The sequence below is a fragment of the Papio anubis genome, chromosome 20, assembly GCF_008728515.1.
Source record: "Papio anubis isolate 15944 chromosome 20, Panubis1.0, whole genome shotgun sequence".
Taxonomy (NCBI): domain Eukaryota; kingdom Metazoa; phylum Chordata; class Mammalia; order Primates; family Cercopithecidae; genus Papio; species Papio anubis.
In genome coordinates, this window is record NC_044995.1 from 35,437,212 (window position 1) to 35,454,430 (window position 17,219).

Genomic DNA, 17,219 nt, shown 5'->3' on the forward strand with positions numbered 1-17,219 from the left:
ATTTTCTCAAAAATGAACAAAATGAGCCTGTCACTTCAAGGAAAACAATTTCAGGTTTTGTTGCCAACAATAAAATTCAAGCTTTTAAGGGGAAATCAGAATTCTGGAAAATGTGTAGCCGCCACTGTGAGTCCGGCAGCTTCTTGACATTTAAAGACTTTTCTAAGCCTGTAATCCCAGCTACTCGGGAGGCTGAGGCGAGATCACTTGAGATCAGAAGTTTGAGACCAGCCTGGGCAACAAAGTGAAACCCTGTCTCCACAAAAAAAGTTTTTTAAAAAAATTATCCTGGCGTGCTGGCATGTGTGCCTATAGTCCCAGCTATCAAGGAGGCTGAGGCGGGAGGATCATTTGAGCCCAGGAGGTCAAGGCTGCAGTGAGCTATGATTGTGCCACTGCACACTTTTCTGATGAGATGAATAGTGATATTAATGAATAGGACTTTTTGATACAAAATAGTGTAATGGGACAACATCTGCATCACTCATTGAACTAATATTTTCCAAATGATCAATGCATGTTATAGGCATGAATGAGTAGAACCATTCCCAGTGTAAGACAGACCAATGACTTTTTTTTTTTTTTCTTTTGAAACAAGGTCTCACGTTGACACCAAGGCTGGAGTGCAGTGGCATGATCTCAGGTCACTGCAACCTCTGCCTCCCAGGCTCAAGAGACCCTCCACCTTTGCCTCCCACGTTAGCTGGGACCACAGACACACGCCACCATGCCAGACTAATTTTTGTGTATATTTGTAAAGATGAGCTCTTTTTTTTTTTTTTTTTTTTGAGACGGAGTCTCGCTCTGTCACCCAGGCTGGAGTGCAGTGGCTGGATCTCAGCTCACTGCAAGCTCCGCCTCCCGGGTTTACGCCATTCTCCTGCCTCAGCCTCCCGAGTAGCTGGGACTACAGGCGCCCGCCACCTCGCCCGGCTAGTTTTTTGTATTTTTTAGTAGAGACGGGGTTTTACCGTGTTAGCCAGGATGGTCTCGATCTCCTGACCTCGTGATCCGCCCGTCTCGGCCTCCCAAAGTGCTGGGATTACAGGCTTGAGCCACCGCGCCCGGCCAAGATGAGCTCTTGCTACGTTGCCCAGAATGGTCTCAAAAACCCCAGGGCTCAAGCAATGCACCCACCTTAGCCTCCCTAAATGTTGGGATTACAGGCGTGAGCCACCATGCCTGGCCTCAGACCCATGTTGTTGTTGTTTTGTTTTGTTTTTGCTTGTTTGTTTTGAGACAGAGTCTCACTGTCTCACTCAGGCTGGAGTGCAGTGGCACGATCTCGGCTTACCGCAACCTCTGCCCCCCAGGTTCAAGCAATTCTTGTGCTTCCGCCTCTCGAGTAGCTGGGATTACAGGCCTGTACCACCACGCCTGGCTAATTTCTGTATTCTTAATAGAGATAAGGTTTCGCCATGTTGGCCAGGCAGGTCCGAACTCCTGGCCTCAAGTGATCCTCCTTCCTCTGCTTCACAAAGTGCTGGGATTACAGGTGTGAGCCACCGCACCCAGCCCCATGTTCGGTTTCTATTGAGGAAACATGGACATTTGAGGGAGGGTGAGATACCCATTTGTGCAACTCAGAGTTTGATAAATTTCTCTTGGTTTTTGCCTAGTTAATTGCAATGTTCATTTCTTCTATGAATTATCAGATATTTAGAGTTAGAAGGGCTCTTCAGCATCATCCAGTCCAGGGGTTGGCCTACATTTTCTGCAAAGGGCCAGAGAGTGAATATTTTCAGCTGTACAGGTGAGGTGGTCTGTTGAAATCACTCAATTCTGCTGTTGTAGCACAAGAACCACTACAGGTACCAGGCACAGTGGCTCATGCCTGTAATCCTAGCACCTTGGGATGCCGAGGTGGGCAGATCACCTGAGGTCAGGAGTTCCAGACCAGCCTGGTCAACATGGCAAAACCCCGTCTCTACTAAAAATACAAAAATTAGCCGGGCATGGTGGCAGGCGCCTGTAATCCTAGCTACTCAGGAGGCTGAGGCAAAAGAATCGCTTGAACCTGGGAGGCAGAGGTTACAGTGAGCCGAGATCACACCACTGTACTCCAACCTGGGCAACAAGAGTGAAACTCCGTCTTAAAAAAAAAAAAAAAAAACAAAAAGACTCTCTATCGGCGATAAGTAAGCAAATGAGCATGACTGCGTGCCAAGAAAACTTTATTTACAAACACAAGTAGAGGCCAGATTTGGTCCGTGGGCCATGGTTTACACACCCTTGACCTACCTAGTTTAACATTTTTCTTTTCTTTTCTTTTTTTTTTTTTTTTTTTTAATTAAGGCAGAGTCTCGCTTTGTTGCCCAGGCTGAAGTGCAGTGGCTTGATCTCGGCTCACTGCAACCTCCACCTCCTGGGTTCAAGTCACTCTCCTGCTTCATCCTCCCGAGTAGCTGGGATTACAGGTGCCTGCCACCACATCCGGCTAATTTTTGTACTTTTAGTAGAGATGGGATTTTGCCATGTTGGCCAGGCTGGTCTTGAACTCCTGACCTCAGGTGATCTGCCTGCCTTGGCCTCCCAAAGTGCTGGAATTATAGGCATGAGCCACCGGGCCCAGCCTAGTTCAACATTTTCAATCAGCCAGGAAGGGTTCACCAAAAGTCACACGGCCTTAGTTGCAAAACCAGAGTTCACACTCAGGCCTGCCAACATCTGTCTTTGTGCAGTCACTTTCACCTCTCAGCTGGATTCAATGGCCTCAATTTCCTCCACTAATTGAGCTGCAAGTTTTTCTACATGCCTTCAGGCAGGCGCTAACAAGAAAGCACAGTGTAAACGCAGTCATAACCACCCACGTCTGTGGTCACCAGGGATGAGGATCTGGGAACCAGCAGAGCAGGATGAGAACTTGCCTTTGCTGATGCCTGTTCTAGGTATTATTTGCTGATGCCTGCTCAGTGTCAAGGATAATGCTGAATTTTTCCCATGCATGTATCTTACACATTCCTAAAGAGAATCAGAGAAGTGAAATGTACAAGAAAAAGCATAGCTTTAGAATGAGATGGGCCTGGATTTCAATTTTTTTTTTTTTTTTTTTTTTGAAATGGAGTCTTCTCACTCACTCTGTCACCCAAGCTGGAATGCTGTGGCACGATCTCGGCTCATTGCAACCTCTGCCTCCCAGGCTCAAGCGATTTTCTGGCCTCAGCCTCCCAAGGAGCTGGGATTACAGGCATGTGCCACCTTACCTGGGTGATTTTTTATATTTTTAGTAGAGACGGACTTTCGCCATGTTGGCCAGGCTGGTCTCAATCTCCTGACCTCAGGTGATCTGCCCACCTCGGCCTCCCAAAGTCCTGGGATTACAGGTGTGAGCCCAGCGCCAAGACTGGATTTCAATTCTTACCCACTCTCAGTAATAGGTGACTGACGTCAACTCACCTTAGCACCCAGCCTCATTTATTTTCCATAAAATGAGAGTAACGGCCGGGCGCGGTGGCTCAAGCCTGTAATCCCAGCACTTTGGGAGGCTGAGATGGGCGGATCACGAGGTCAGGAGATCGAGACCATCCTGGCGAACACAGTGAAACCCCGTCTCTACTAAAAAATACAAAAAATAGCCGGGCGAGATGGCGGGCGCCTGTGGTCCCAGCTACTCGGGAGGCTGAGGCCGGAGAATGGCGTAAACCCGGGAGGCGGAGCTTGCAGTGAGCTGAGATCCAGCCACTGCACTCCAGCCTGGGCTACAGAGCGAGACTCCGTCTCAAAAAAAAAAAAAAAAAAAATGAGAGTAACAAACCACCTTGAGGATGTATTATATGTAAAATACCTGCTTATGGCTGGGCGTGGTGGCTCACACCTGTAATCCCAGCACTTTGTGAGGCCAAAGTGGGAGCAGCACTTGAGGCCAGGAATTCGAGACCAGCCTGGGCAACATAGCGAGACCTCATCTCTATAAAACATTTTAAAAATTAGCCAGGTGTGGTGGTGTACACCTGTAGTCCCAGCTACTCGGGAGGCTGAGGCAGGAGGATCAACTGAGCTTAGGAGTTTGAAGCTGTAGTGTGGGATAATTGCACCACAGTGGCTCACACCTGTAATCCCAACATTCTGGGAGGCTGAGGCAGGAGGATCATTTGAGCCCAGAAATTCGAGGTCAGCCCCTGGGCAACATGATGAAACACCATCTCTGTTAAAAATACAAAAAATTAGCCAGGCATGGTGGCGCTCACCTGTAATCCCAGCTACTCAGGAGTCTGAGTGGGAGGATCACCTGAGCCCAGGAGGCGGAGGTTGCAGTGATCCAAGATCACACCGTTGCACCACTCCAGCCTGGGCGACAGAGCAAGAACCTGTCTCAAAAAAATAAAATAAAAAATAAAAAAATAGGCATTTCTATATACCTAACCTACTGAACATCATAGCTTCGCCTAGCTGTCCTTAAACGTGCTCAGAAAACTTACATTAACCTACACTTGGGCAAAATCAACTAACGCAAAGCCTGTTTTTTAAATGTGTTATCATGGGAACACACCTATTTTGTAATAAAGTGTTGAATATCTCATGTAATTTATTAAATACTGTCCTGAAAGTAAAAAATAGAATGGTCGTACGGGTACTTGAAGCATGGTTTCTACTGAATGTGGATGTCTTTCGAAACATTTATTTTTTATTTATTTTTATTTTTATTTATTTATTTATTTATTTTGAGACAAGAGTCTCAGAGTCTTGCTCTGTCGCCCAGGCTAGAGTGCAAGGGCATGGTCTCGGCTCACTGCAACCTCCACCTCCCCAGTTCAAGTGATTCTCCTGCCTCAGTCTTCCAAATAGCTGGGATTACAGGTGCCCACCACCATATCTGGCAATTTTTTTTTGTATTTTTAGTAGAGATCAGGTTTCACCATGTTGGCCAGGCTGGTCTCAAACTCCTGACCTCAGGCGATCTGCCCACCTCGGCCTCCCAAAGTCCTGGGATTACAGGCGTCCGCCACCATGCCTGGCTAATTTTTTTGTATTTTTAGTAGAGACAGGGTTTCACCATGTTGGCCAAGCTGGTCTCAAACTCCTGACCTCAGGTGATCCACCCGCCTTGGCCTCCCAAAGTGCTGGGATTACAGGTGTGAGCCACTGCGCCTGGCCTCTTTCGAAACATTGTAAAGTCAAGAAAATTGTAAATTGTCAATCGGAGAGCACCTGTATTGTATGATTGTACCTGTATAAGGTCCCTAGAGTCATCAAATTCAGAGAGACAAAGTACAATGGTGCTGCCAGGGGCTGGAAGAGGGAAGTGGGGAGTGAGTGTTTAATGGGTACCTTTGCAAGATGAAAAGATTTCTGGAGCTGGATAATGGTGGTGGTTGCACATCAATGTGAATATACTTTTTTTTTTTTTTTTTTTTTAAGATGGAGTCTCGCTCTGTTGCCCAGGCTGGAGTACAGTGGCACGATCTGGGCTCAATGCAGCCTCCACCTCTTGGGTTTAAGTGATTCTCCTGCCTCAGCCTCTCGAATAGCTGAGATTACAAGTGCGCGCCAATGCGCCCAGCTAATTTTTGTGTTTTTAGTAGAGATGGGGTTTCACCATATTGGCCAGGCTGGTCTTGAACTCCTGACCTCAAGTGATCCACCCACCTTGGCCTCCCAAAGTGCTGGGATTACAGGCATGGGCCACCACACCTAGCCAATGTGAATATACTTAATGCCCCTGAAGTATACACTTAAATGTGGCTAATACATTTAGGACGTGTGTGGTGGCTCATGCCTGTAATCCCGGCACTTTGAGAAGCCAAGGTGGGTGGATTGCTTGAGCTCGGGAGCTTGAGACCAGCCTGGACAACATGGTAAAACCCCGTCTCTACTAAAAATACACAAAATTAGCCAGGCATAGTGGTGCACGCCTGTAGTCCCAGCTACTTGGGAGGCTGAGGTGGGAGGATGAATTGACCTCAGGACGTCAAGGCTGCAGTGAGCTGTGATTGTGCCACTGCGCTTCAGCCTGGGCAATACAGCAAGACCCTGTCTCAAAAAAATAAAAATAAAAAAGATGATAAGTTTTATGTTGTGTATTTTACCACAATTTTTTTTTTGGTATAAAAAACTTTCTCTCAATCCAAGACCTAGGAAGTTACTAAGTGTAACTCTTGCAGCTAAAATTAGCCTGGACGTTGAGAGCCTATCCTCTGAGTTCTCACACCCACACTGGGACAACAGCCCCAGCCTGCCCTGCCAATCATTCCCTGCCCCGCCAGTGGCTTGCACGCCCCCTTCGCAGACTAGGCTGGGAGGCTATTTTGGTACAATCTGTTCTCTTGGAAAATGACATCTCAGAGCATTAGTGCTGGAAGGCAGGGAGCCGACTTATCTCCAACACCCACCAGGTGCTAGATGAACCCGACCAGGGGTTCTGTGAGCACTTTGACAGAGGCGGCTTTTGTCCCAACTCCAGACCTCACCTTGTGCCAAGGACTTTCCAGTCACTCCTCCTAGCCGTCCTAAGAGGAAACTGAGGCTCAGAGAAGGGGAGTTACTTGCCCAAGCTACATACCTCGGAGATTAAAAGTCAGGGTTTGGCCAGGCGTGGTGGTTCACACCTGTAATCCCAGCACTTTGGGAGACCGAGGCGGGTGGATCACTTGAGGTCAGAAGTTCGAGACCAGCCTGGCCAACATGGTGAAACCCTGTCTCTACTAAAAATACAAAAATTAGCCAGGCATGGTAGCGCTTGCCTGTAATCCCAGCTACTCAGGATGCTGTGGCAGGATAACCACTTGAACCCGAGAGGCGGAGGTGGCAGTGAGCCGAGATGGCACCACTGCACTCCAGCTTGGGCAACAGAGTGAGACTCTGTCAAAAAAAAAAAAAAAAGACAGGATTCGAACAGATTTGGGAAATCTCAGAGCTGCTCTCTTTTTCCTTTTCTTTTTAGATTAAGGTAGAATTTAGCCACAAAGTTCTGCAAAGTTTTTTTGTAGTGTTTCTTTGTGGGTTGTTTTATTTCTTTGTTTGTTTATTGTTTTGCGACAGGGTCTGGCTCTGTTGCCCAGGCTGGAATTTCGGCTCACTGCAACCTCTGCCTCCCAGGCTCAAGTGATTCTCCCACACAGCCTCCTGAGTACCTGGGTCTACAGGCACAAGCCACCATGCCCGGCTAATTTTTGTATTTTTTGCAGAGACGAGGTTTCACCATGTTACCCAGGCTAGTCTCAAAGTCCTGGCCTCAGGTGATCCTCCCACCTCAGCCTCCTAAAAGGGCTACGCTGTCAGGCAAATTCTGCAAGTTTATACAAACACAAGGGTTGTGTAACTACTACCATATTAAAAATGCAGAACAGTCCCTTCCCTCCCAAAATTCCTCTGTCCCTCTTGTGGTTAATCTCTCCTTCCAACTCAACTCCTGGCAGCCACTGATCTGTTTTCCATACTTATATTTTTTATTTTTTTATTTTTTTTTTTGAGACAGAATCTCGCTCTGTCACCCAGGCTGGAGTGCAATGGTGCAATCTCAGCTCACAGCAACCTCCACCTCCCAGGTTCAAGCGATTTTCCTGCCTCAGCCTCCTGAGTTGCTGGAACTACAGGCACCTGCCACCCTCAGCTAATTTTTTTATTTTTATTTTTATTTTTATTTTTTTTGAGACGGTGTCTCGCTCTGTCACCCAGGCTGGAGTGCAGTGGCGCGATCTCGGCTCACTGCAAGCTCCGCCTCCCAGGTTCACGCCATTCTCCTGCCTCAGCCTCCCGAGTAGCTGGGACTACAGGCGCCCGCCACCTCTCCCAGCTAGTTTTTTGTATTTTTTTAGTAGAGACGGGGTTTCACCGTGTTAGCCAGGATGATCTCGAGCTCCTGACCTCGTGATCCGCCCGCCTTGACTTCCCAAAATGCTGGGATTACAGGCGTGAGCCACTGCGCCCGGCCCCCTCAGCAAATTTTTATATATTTAGTAGAGGCGGGGTTTCAGGCTGGTCTCAAACTCCTAACCTCAAATGATTCACCCACCTCGGCCTCCCAAAGTGCTGAGATTACAGGTGTGAGCCACTGTGCCTGGCCCAAAATTTTGTATTTCTAAAATGACCTACAGCCGAGTATGTGGCACGCAACTGCAATCCCTGCCACTCAGGAGGGTGAGACGGGAGGATCCCTTGAGTGCGGGAATTTGAGGCTACAATGATCCATGTTCCTGCCACTGCTCTCCAGCCTGGGTGACAAAGCGATACCCCATCTCTAAAGATAAACTGTCCTGCAAATGAGGCCGGGAGCGGTGGCTCAAGCCTGTAATCCCAGCACTTTGGGAGGCCAAGGCAGGCGGATCACGAGGTCAGGAGATCGAGACCATCCTGGCTAACACGGTGAAACCCTGTCTCTACTAAAAATACAAAAAATCAGCCGGGCATGGTGGTGGGTGCCTGCAATCCCAGGCTTTGACTCCAGAGGCTGAGGCAGGAGAATCGCTTGAACCCAGGAGGCAGAGGTTACAGTAAGCCAAGATTGCACCACTGCCCTCCAGCCTGGGCGACAGAGTGAGACTCTCTCTCTAAATAAACAAATAAGAAAAAAGTTAATTTTTTTTTTTTAAATTTTAAGTAATAAAAGCAAAATGTAGGCCAAGCATGGTGGCTCACGCCTGTAATCCCAGCACTTTGGGAAGCCGAGGTGGGTGGATCACCTGAGGTTAGGAGTTCGAGACCAGCTTGGCCAACACGGCAAAACCCTGTCTCTGCTAAAAATACAAAAATTAACCGCGCGTGATGGCAGGCACCTGTAATCCCAGCTACTCTGGAGGCTGAGGCAGGAGAATCACTTGAACCCAGGAGGCAGAGGTTGCAGTGAGCTGAGATCGTGCCACTGCACTCCAACCTGGGTGACAGAGTAAGACTCCATCTCAAAAAACAAGATAAAACAAAAACCCAAAAAGTAAAATGTAATAGATTCAGACATGGGCATAGGCCCGAGAAACCAGCACAATCAAGGTCATCAACGGGTACCACCCGAGTTTCCTGGTGCCACTGCAGAATCCCTCTCACCTGCGCTACCCTGCCCTTCTTGTCCCAACCACATGCTGAACAGCTTCCTATTACAATAGTTTGCTTCTTCTAGGATTCCAGATAAATGGATGCCTACAGTATACATTCCTTTTTGTATGGCTTTTCCCCACCGATCTGGATACATCTGAGACTCATTCATGTTGTTGCATGTTCACCCCACCCCCACCTTTTTTTTTGGCTGAACATTAGGCAACAGAATGGACGGAGCACAGCTGTTCATTTATTAACTTTTTTGTTTTTTGTTTTTTGTTTTTAAAGACAGGGTCTTGCTCTGTCGCCCATGCTTCGGTACAGTGGCACCATCACAGCTCACTGCAGCCTCAACCTCCTGGGCTTAAACAATCCTCCCTCCTACACCTCCCAAAGCACTGGGATTATAGGTGTGAGTTGCCATGACCAGTTTACGTTTAACTTATGGTGTTTTAGTTGTGTTGTTTTTTTGAGACGGAGTCTTGCTCTGTCACCCAGGCTGGAGTGCAGTGGAGTGATCTCGGCTTACTGCAACCTCTGCCTCTTGAGTTCAAGTGATTCTCCTGCCTCAACCTCCCGAGTAGCTGGGATTACAGGCAGGTGCCACCATGCCTGGCTATTTTTTGTAGTTTTACAAAATTACACCAGGTTGGGGTTTCACCATGTTGGTCAGGCTGGTCTCAAACTCCTGATCTCAAGTGATCACCCACCTCGGCCTCCCAAAGTGCTGGGATTACAGGGGTGAGCCACTGCGTCCAGCTAACTTATTTTTTTGTTTGTTTTGGTTTGGTTTGTTTGGGTTTTTTGTTTGTTTGTTTGTTTTTTGAGACAGAATCTTGCTCTGTCACCCAGGCTGGAGTGCAGTGGCGCGATCTCAGCTCACTGCAACCTCTCCCTCCCAGGTTCAAGGGATCCTCCCGCCTCAGCCTTCGAGTAGCTGGGATTACAGGTGCATATCACCACGCTTGGCTAACTTTTTGTATTTGTAGTAGAGACAGGGTTTCATCACATTGACCAGGCTGGTCTCGAACTCCTGAACTCAAGTGATCTGCCCACCTCGGCCTCCCAAAGTGCTGGGATTACAGGCGTGAGCCATTGCACCTGGCCCCTATGTTTACCTTATTTTTTAAAAAAGTTAATTTTTAATTTGAAATAACTGAAGGCTCACATGCAGTTTTAAAAAATAAACAGAGGCCAGGCATGGTGGCTCATGCCTGTAATCCCAGCACTTTGGGAGGCCGAGGCGGGTGGATCACGAGGTCAGGAGATCAAGACCATCCTGGCTAACACAGTGAAACCCCGTCTCTACTAAAAATACCAAAAATTAGCCGGGCGTGGTGGCGGGTGCCTGTAGTCCCAGCTACTCGGGAGGCTGAGGCAGGAGAATGGGGTGAACCCAGAGGCAGAGCTTGCAGTGAGCAGAGATCGCGCCACTGCACTCCAGCCTGGGCGACAGAGCGAGACTCCATCTCAAAAAAAAAAAACCTGCCAAATTGTCTTCCAAAGTGGTTGCACCTTTTTACCTTCCTACCAAAGCATATGAGAGTTCCTATTGCTCCACATCCTCTCCAGCACTAAAATTACCATACTGTCATTTTAATTTTAGCCATTGGATGTGAACTGACAGCTCATTGTGGTTTTGATTTGCATTCTTCTCATGGCTGAAAATGTGTATCTGACTGGGACTACAGGTGCGTGTCACCATGCCTGGCTAATTTTTGTATTTTTTGTAGAGTCAGAGTCGTGCTCTGTTGCCCAGACTGGCCTTGAACTCTTGGGCTCAAAATCCTCCTGCCTCGGCCTCCCAAAATGCTAGGATTACAGGTGTGAGCCACTGTGCCTGGCCGCAAAGTGTTTATTTGGGGTCTCTTCTGTAAGGGCACTAATCCCATTATGAGAACCCCACCCTCATGACCTAATTACCTCCCAAGGGTCCCACCCCCTAATACCTTAGAGGTTAAGACTTCAACAAATCAATTTGAGAGGAACCCAATTCAATTAATAACAGGTATGCAGTGGCATATGCTTATGGCTTTAATGTGCAATTTATATGATATCTGCCAACCATATAATTTCATTAGTGGTGTCTATTGAAATCTTTTGCCCAATATTTTTTTGAGACAGGGTCTTGCTAAGTTGCCCAGGTTGGACACAACCTAACTGGCTCAAGTGATCCTCTTGCCTTGGTCTCCAGAGTAGCTAGGACTACAGGTGCGAGTCACCATGTCCAACTTCTTTTGCCCAATTTGGTGTGAAGTTTCTTTTCTTTTCTTCTCTCTCTCTCTCTTTCTTTCTTTCTCTCTTTCTCTCTCCCCACCCCACTCTCTTTCTCTCTTTCTTTCTGACAGGGTCTCACTGTTCCACCCAGGCTGAAGTGCAGTGGCCCAATCTTAGCTCGCTGCAGCCTCAATCTCCTGGGCTCAAGTGATTCTCCCCACTCAGCCTCCAGAGTGGTTGGTTCTACAGGCACGAGTCACCACACCCGACTAAGTTTTAAAAATTTTTTTGTAGAGATGGAGTCTCACTATGTTGTGCAGGCTGATCACCAACTCCTGGGCTCCAGTGATCCTCCTGCCTCAGCCTCCCAAAGTGCTAGGATTACAGGTGTGAGCCACCAAGCTCAGGCTTTTTCCCTTATAATTGAAGGGTTCTTTTTCACAGCTTTACTGAGGCATCACTGACAAATGATGTACTGTGTATATTTACAGTGTACAATGTAATAGGTTCTGACATGTGTGTAGATCCGAAAAACTAGCACAGTCAAAGTAATTAACAGATTCATCATCCATGTCCCTTTGCCCCTTCAAAATCCCTCCTGCCCACCCCACCCTACCCACCTTTCACCAAGCACCCATTGATCAGCTTTCTGTTATTATACATTAGTTTGCTTTTTCTAGGATTTCATATAATGGATGCATACAGTGTCCTTTTTTTTTTTTTTTTTTTTTTAAAAGAATGAGTTTCCCTCTTGTTGTCTAGGCTGGAGTGCAATGGCACAATCTCGGCTCACTGCAACCACCGCCTCCCGGGTTCAAGCGATTCTCCTGCCTCAGCCACCTGAGTAGCTGGGATTACAGACACCCGCCACCACGCCTGGCTAATTTTTGTAGTTTTAGTAGAGGTGGGGTTTCACCATGTTGCCCAGGCTGGTCTTGAACTCCTGACCTCAGGTGATCTACTCGCTTCAGCCCTCCAAAGTGCTGGGATTAGAGGGATGAGCCACCGTGCCCAGCCATCCCCACATCTTGAGGCCAAAATCCCAGGCATGTGGTCGGGCTCGGTGGTTCACGCCTGTAATCCCAGCACTTTGGGAGGCCAAGGTGGGTGGATCATTGGAGGTCAGGAGTTCAAGACCAGCATGGCAACATGCTGAAACCCCGCCTTTACTAAAAATACAAAAATTAGCCGGGCATGGTGGTGGGTGCCTGTTATCCCAGCTACTCAGGAGGCTGAGGCAGGAGAATCGCTTGGACCCGGGAGGTGGAGGTTGCAGTGCGCCGAGATCACGCCACTGCACTCCAGCCTGGGCAACAGAGTGAGACTCTGTCTCAACCAGAAACAAAAAACAAAATCCCAGGCATAAATCAGACAAGCCACGAGGGTTCATTCACAATGATTTATTGGCTGCTCCTCCACGCCGAGCTGAGGTGGACAAGCAAGAGGATGAAACCTCCCCAGGACCCACCTAACTCCCAGGCATCACAGGAACAAGGCACTTTTCCAACGGCCTGGCAACATCTGGGACTCCAACGAGGTCTGGGCCCAAACCTCACCTGAGACTGGCCATGCCTGTCCCATGCACCCACCCCCCTCAGACATCCTGGTGACCTAGGCTGAGACGAGGGTGGCCAGGAAGGACCCTGCAGCTATAATATCATCCACCTCGCTCACACTGAAGCAGGTTCCTGGCCCGCCCAGCAGCAGCACAAGGCTGAGCACAGAGCAGGGAAGCATCCGTACGTTTGTTCAATGGCTGAATGAGTGACAATGAACTCCAGCCTGAGGGAGACCTGATACTACCAAGTCCCAACTGTGCACACTCACAGCCCCTCAGTAGAGCTGGATCGTGGAACCCCATCCAGCTGGCTCCATTTCCTTGGTTTAGGGGGAGACTGAGACGAACAGATCACAAGCCTTTCACACCATCTGATCTCTCAAGCCTGCCCTAGACGTGTCTACTGAGGGCTTCCTTTGTGCCAGGGAACTTCTTTGTTTCTCTGATCCACACACACGAATGATCTAAAATGCAAAGCCATGTGCAATCATAATTTCCAACCGTCCTGTTCTCCCCTCCTGACTGCACGAGGCTCAGGAGCATGTGAGCCTTTTTCAACCGCAGCTTCACGTCAGCCCTTCTGTACAGTGAGGGGGCCAAGGGTCGCCACTATACAGATGGGCAGCGCCAAGCTCAGAGGAGGAAGGCAACTTGTCCACGGACACCCAGCAAGAGTCGGGACTTTCTGGGTACGGGAAAAGGTCTAGCCACTGAGAAGCGTGGGTAAGAAGAGACTTTGAAACGGCAGCACCTGGCTCATAGGTACTTAAAAAATGTCCATCAAATGAATGGATCACAACATGGCTTGAAGTTCTTCAGGAGTCAATATGCAATTTTTTTTTTTTTTTTTTTTTTTTTTGAGACAGGGTCTTGTTCTATTGCCCAGGCTGGAGTGCAGTGGAAAGATCTTGGCTCACTGCAACCTCCACCTCCCGGATTCATGTGATTTTCCTGCCTCAGCCTCCCGAGTAGCTGGGATTACAGGCGTGCACCATCGTGCCTGGCTAATTTTTGTTATTTTTAGTAGAGACGGGGTTTCACCATGTTGGCCAGGCAGGTCTTGAACTTCTGACCTCAGGTGACCCGCCCACCTCGGCCTCCCAAAGCGCTAGTATTATAGGCATGAGCCACTGTGCCCAGTCAAGATGCAATTTTAAAGAAGGAAAAATAGAACTAAGAATATAAGTGCCAACCAGTGATATTCTTGGCTGGAGCTGCTGCCAGGATTCCGTGAACCCCTCCAAAACCTGTGACTCTATGGGGTCCTGGCAGAAAGAAAGAGGGAACCCCAATTTCTACAAAAGTTCTTCATCCTCATCCCCAGATCTCAACCCTCACATCAGCCCTGGAGGGTGAGCCAATGACCCTGATGTGCAGATGGGGAAGTCAAGGCCAGGGAAGGATAGATCTGAGTGCAGGAAGCCTCCCAGCTCAGAGGGTCCTGGGTCTGGGTCCTCTCTCCGGTGCCCCTTGGGCCACCCCCTAATCCGCCTTCTTGGTCTTCTTCTTCCTGGAGCCCTCGCTCAACTCCTCCTTGGACTTGGCAGGCATGGCCGAATGCTGAGCTCCTGGCCCACCACCGCCGTGGGACCCACCGTGGTTGTCATGGTGATGGTCACCCCCGCAGGCCGAACCAAACAGCACAGGGCAGATGTAGCCCTCCAGGGCATCAAAGGGGGAGGTGTGTGAGTGGGTGGCCGTCAGAAACACCTGAGGTGGGGTGGCCAGGGGGACAGCAAGAGAGACAGAGGGAGACCAAGGTGGAAAGCAAAGCAGGGGATGGCAGGGTAGGGAGAAGAGGGGAGAGAGCATCATCAAAGTCAAGGTTGGAGGTAGCCCCGACCCAACCCTCTGGCTGCATGCACCCCCAGGACGATGGGCAACCATCCCAGGTTTCCCAGGACCCCAGACTTCAAGTGTTGACCCCTGGAAAGTTCCAAGCACACTGGGACTGCTGGTCACCCATCCCCCCAGAATTCCCCATGACACCTGGGCTCAGAGAAAAGCTGCGCTAAGTGCAGGTCTGAAGGTCTGTGTCCTCCCAAATTCATATGTTGAAACCTATCACCAAGGTGATGACATTAAGAGGTGAGGCCTTTGGAGGGGTGATTGGATCATGAGGGTGGAGGCTTCAGGAATGATATTAGTGCGCTTATAAAGAGGTCCAGGAGAGCTAACCAGTCCCTTCCACCACGTGAGGACACAGTGAGATGTTGCCTGTCTGCAACCAGGAAAGACGGTCCTCACCAGAACCCGACCAGGCTAGTACCCTGATCTTGGACTTCCCAGCCTCCAGAACTGTAAGAAATACATTTCTTCCTTTTCCTTTTTTTTGGAGACAGGGTCTCACTCTGTTGCCCAAACTGGAGTGCAATGGCATGATCTCAGGTCACTGCAGCCTCCGCCTCCTGGGTTCAAGCAATTCTCATGCCTCAGTCATCCAAGTAGCTGGGATTACAGGCATGCGCCACCATGCCTGGTTAATTTTTGCATTTGTGTTTTGTTTGTCTATATGTTTGTTCTTGAGACAGAGTCTCACTCTGTTGCCCAGGCTGGAGTGCGGTGGTACGATCTTGGCTCACTGCAAAGTCCACCTCCCGGGTTCAAGCAATTCTCCTGCCTCAGCCTCCCAAGTAGCTGGGATTACAGGCATGCGCCACCATGCCTGGCTAATTTTTGTGTTTTTAGGAGAGATGGGGTTTTGCCATGTTGCCCAGGCTGGTCTTGAACTCCTGGCCTCAAGTGATCTGCCTGCCTTGGTCTCCCGAAGTGCTGGGATTGTAGATGTGAGCCCCTGTGCCCGGCCAAAGAAAAAATTTCTGTTGTTTCTAAGCCACACAGTCTATGGCAGTGCACTCTGTTATACAGCAGCCTGAATGGACTAAGACATTTGGCCTGGGTTGGAGCTACAAACATAGCAGAACAGGATCCCAGCCATCTGCTTGCCTCTCCCTTCTCCCCTAATGCCGGGAGACTCGTGCTTACTCCATTTTGACAGCCCTGCAGTCCTCGCCCAGGGAAGACACAGCCCCGAGCTGAGGTCTTCATGCAGAGGGAGAGAGTCCAGCCCCTGAAGACCCCTCCTGGGTGGGGTGATGTCAGCTCAAGGCACAACTGTCAGACTAGAACTATTCCTGGTCCAAATGAGTTCCCGGCTCCCTGATGCTGCCATTTCAGCTTCTTGTCCCTCTGCTCTCTGTACCCAAGGGACTGGGCCCACCTTGACCTTGGTTCAAGCTGGGCCCTTTGCACAGAAGGCCTGTTCCCCTTACCTGTGTCCTGGCTGCTGGACATTGCCTTTTTAAAGACTCTTCCCAGCGACCTACTGGCAAGCATCTCCCCTCTCTGGGCTGCCCTGTCCCAGCCACATAAGGCTGGGAGTGTCCAATTTCCCCACTTCCAGCCTGGAGGTGACAGGGTGGCATTGGTCAAGGCAAGAACGCTGCAGGAAGAGAAAGGCTTACCTTACAGGACACCATGAACATGGTGAAGATGAAGATGAGACTGGCTTTGGACACTGGGAGCCAGCGGGTCTGCTGGAGGGTGAAGAGGATGGCTCCATACAGGCTGGCCTTGGTAGGGCTGGAGGGAGCAGCTGTCATTACCGGGAGGTGCCTGCATGGCTCAAGTCTTTGTAACTCTGGCCCAGACAACCCCCTGCCCTGGCACCAGCTCCCATCCCAGCTTCTCTCTTTTCTTTTCCTTTTGAGATGGAGTCTCACTCTGTTGCCCAGGCTAGAGTGCAGTGGTGCAATCTCGGCTCACTGCAACCTCCGCCTCCTGGTTTCAAATGTTTCTCCCACCTCAGCCTCCCAAGTAGCTGGGATTACAGGCATATGCCACCATGCCTGGCTAATTTTTGTATTTTTAGTATTTTGTATTTTTAGTAGAGACGGGGTTTCACCATGTTGACCAGGCTGGTCTCGAACTCCTGGCCTCAAGTGATCTGCTCGGCCTCCCAAAGTGCTGGGATTATAGGTGTGAGCCATTGCGCCCAGCCACAGCTTCTCCTGATTGTAAGTTGGGAGGGTGAGGTGGTATCATCCTATGCATGATGGGTTAACCTGGTCCAAGGAAAGGTCTGGCCTTTGTCCAGCTCCTGGAATATGCCCTCTAAGCCCTTGGAGTGTCCTGCCTTGACAAGACTGTCTTTGTTTGCCTGAGGGTCTTGGGCCACACCAGGTAGTAACAGTATAATTTATGGTGGGGGTCTTGGGCCATGCAGCATCAGCTGGACCTCTAGAGGGGCTGAAGACTGAGGTCAGCCACACAGGTGGTTAGCTAGGTCTGAGCCACAATAAAAACCCTGGATACCCAGGCTCAGAAGAGTTTCCCTGGTTGGCAGTACACCATGCATGTTGTCACACATTGCTGCTGGGAGAATGAAGCCCTGTCCACATGATTCCACCGGGAGAGGAAAACTAGATGTTTGCACCTTTTCTCTCCTGTACTCTGCCTCATGCACATTTTGCCCCTG

General features: G+C 49.4%; 1 protein-coding gene across 1 annotated transcript in view; it reads right to left on the minus strand.

The window, feature by feature from the left end:
• Positions 1-12,569: 12,569 nt before the first annotated feature.
• The window catches only part of TMEM38A (transmembrane protein 38A), a 30,500-nt gene continuing 25,850 nt past the window's right edge, over positions 12,570-17,219 (minus strand). Inside the window, exons 5-6 of the mRNA XM_031659791.1 lie at positions 16,207-16,324; positions 12,570-14,452 (exon numbers count right to left, since the gene is read on the minus strand). Coding sequence (XP_031515651.1) covers positions 14,225-14,452; positions 16,207-16,324 — 346 coding nt within the window. The 3' untranslated portion in view covers positions 12,570-14,224. The remainder of the gene's footprint in view (positions 14,453-16,206; positions 16,325-17,219) is intronic.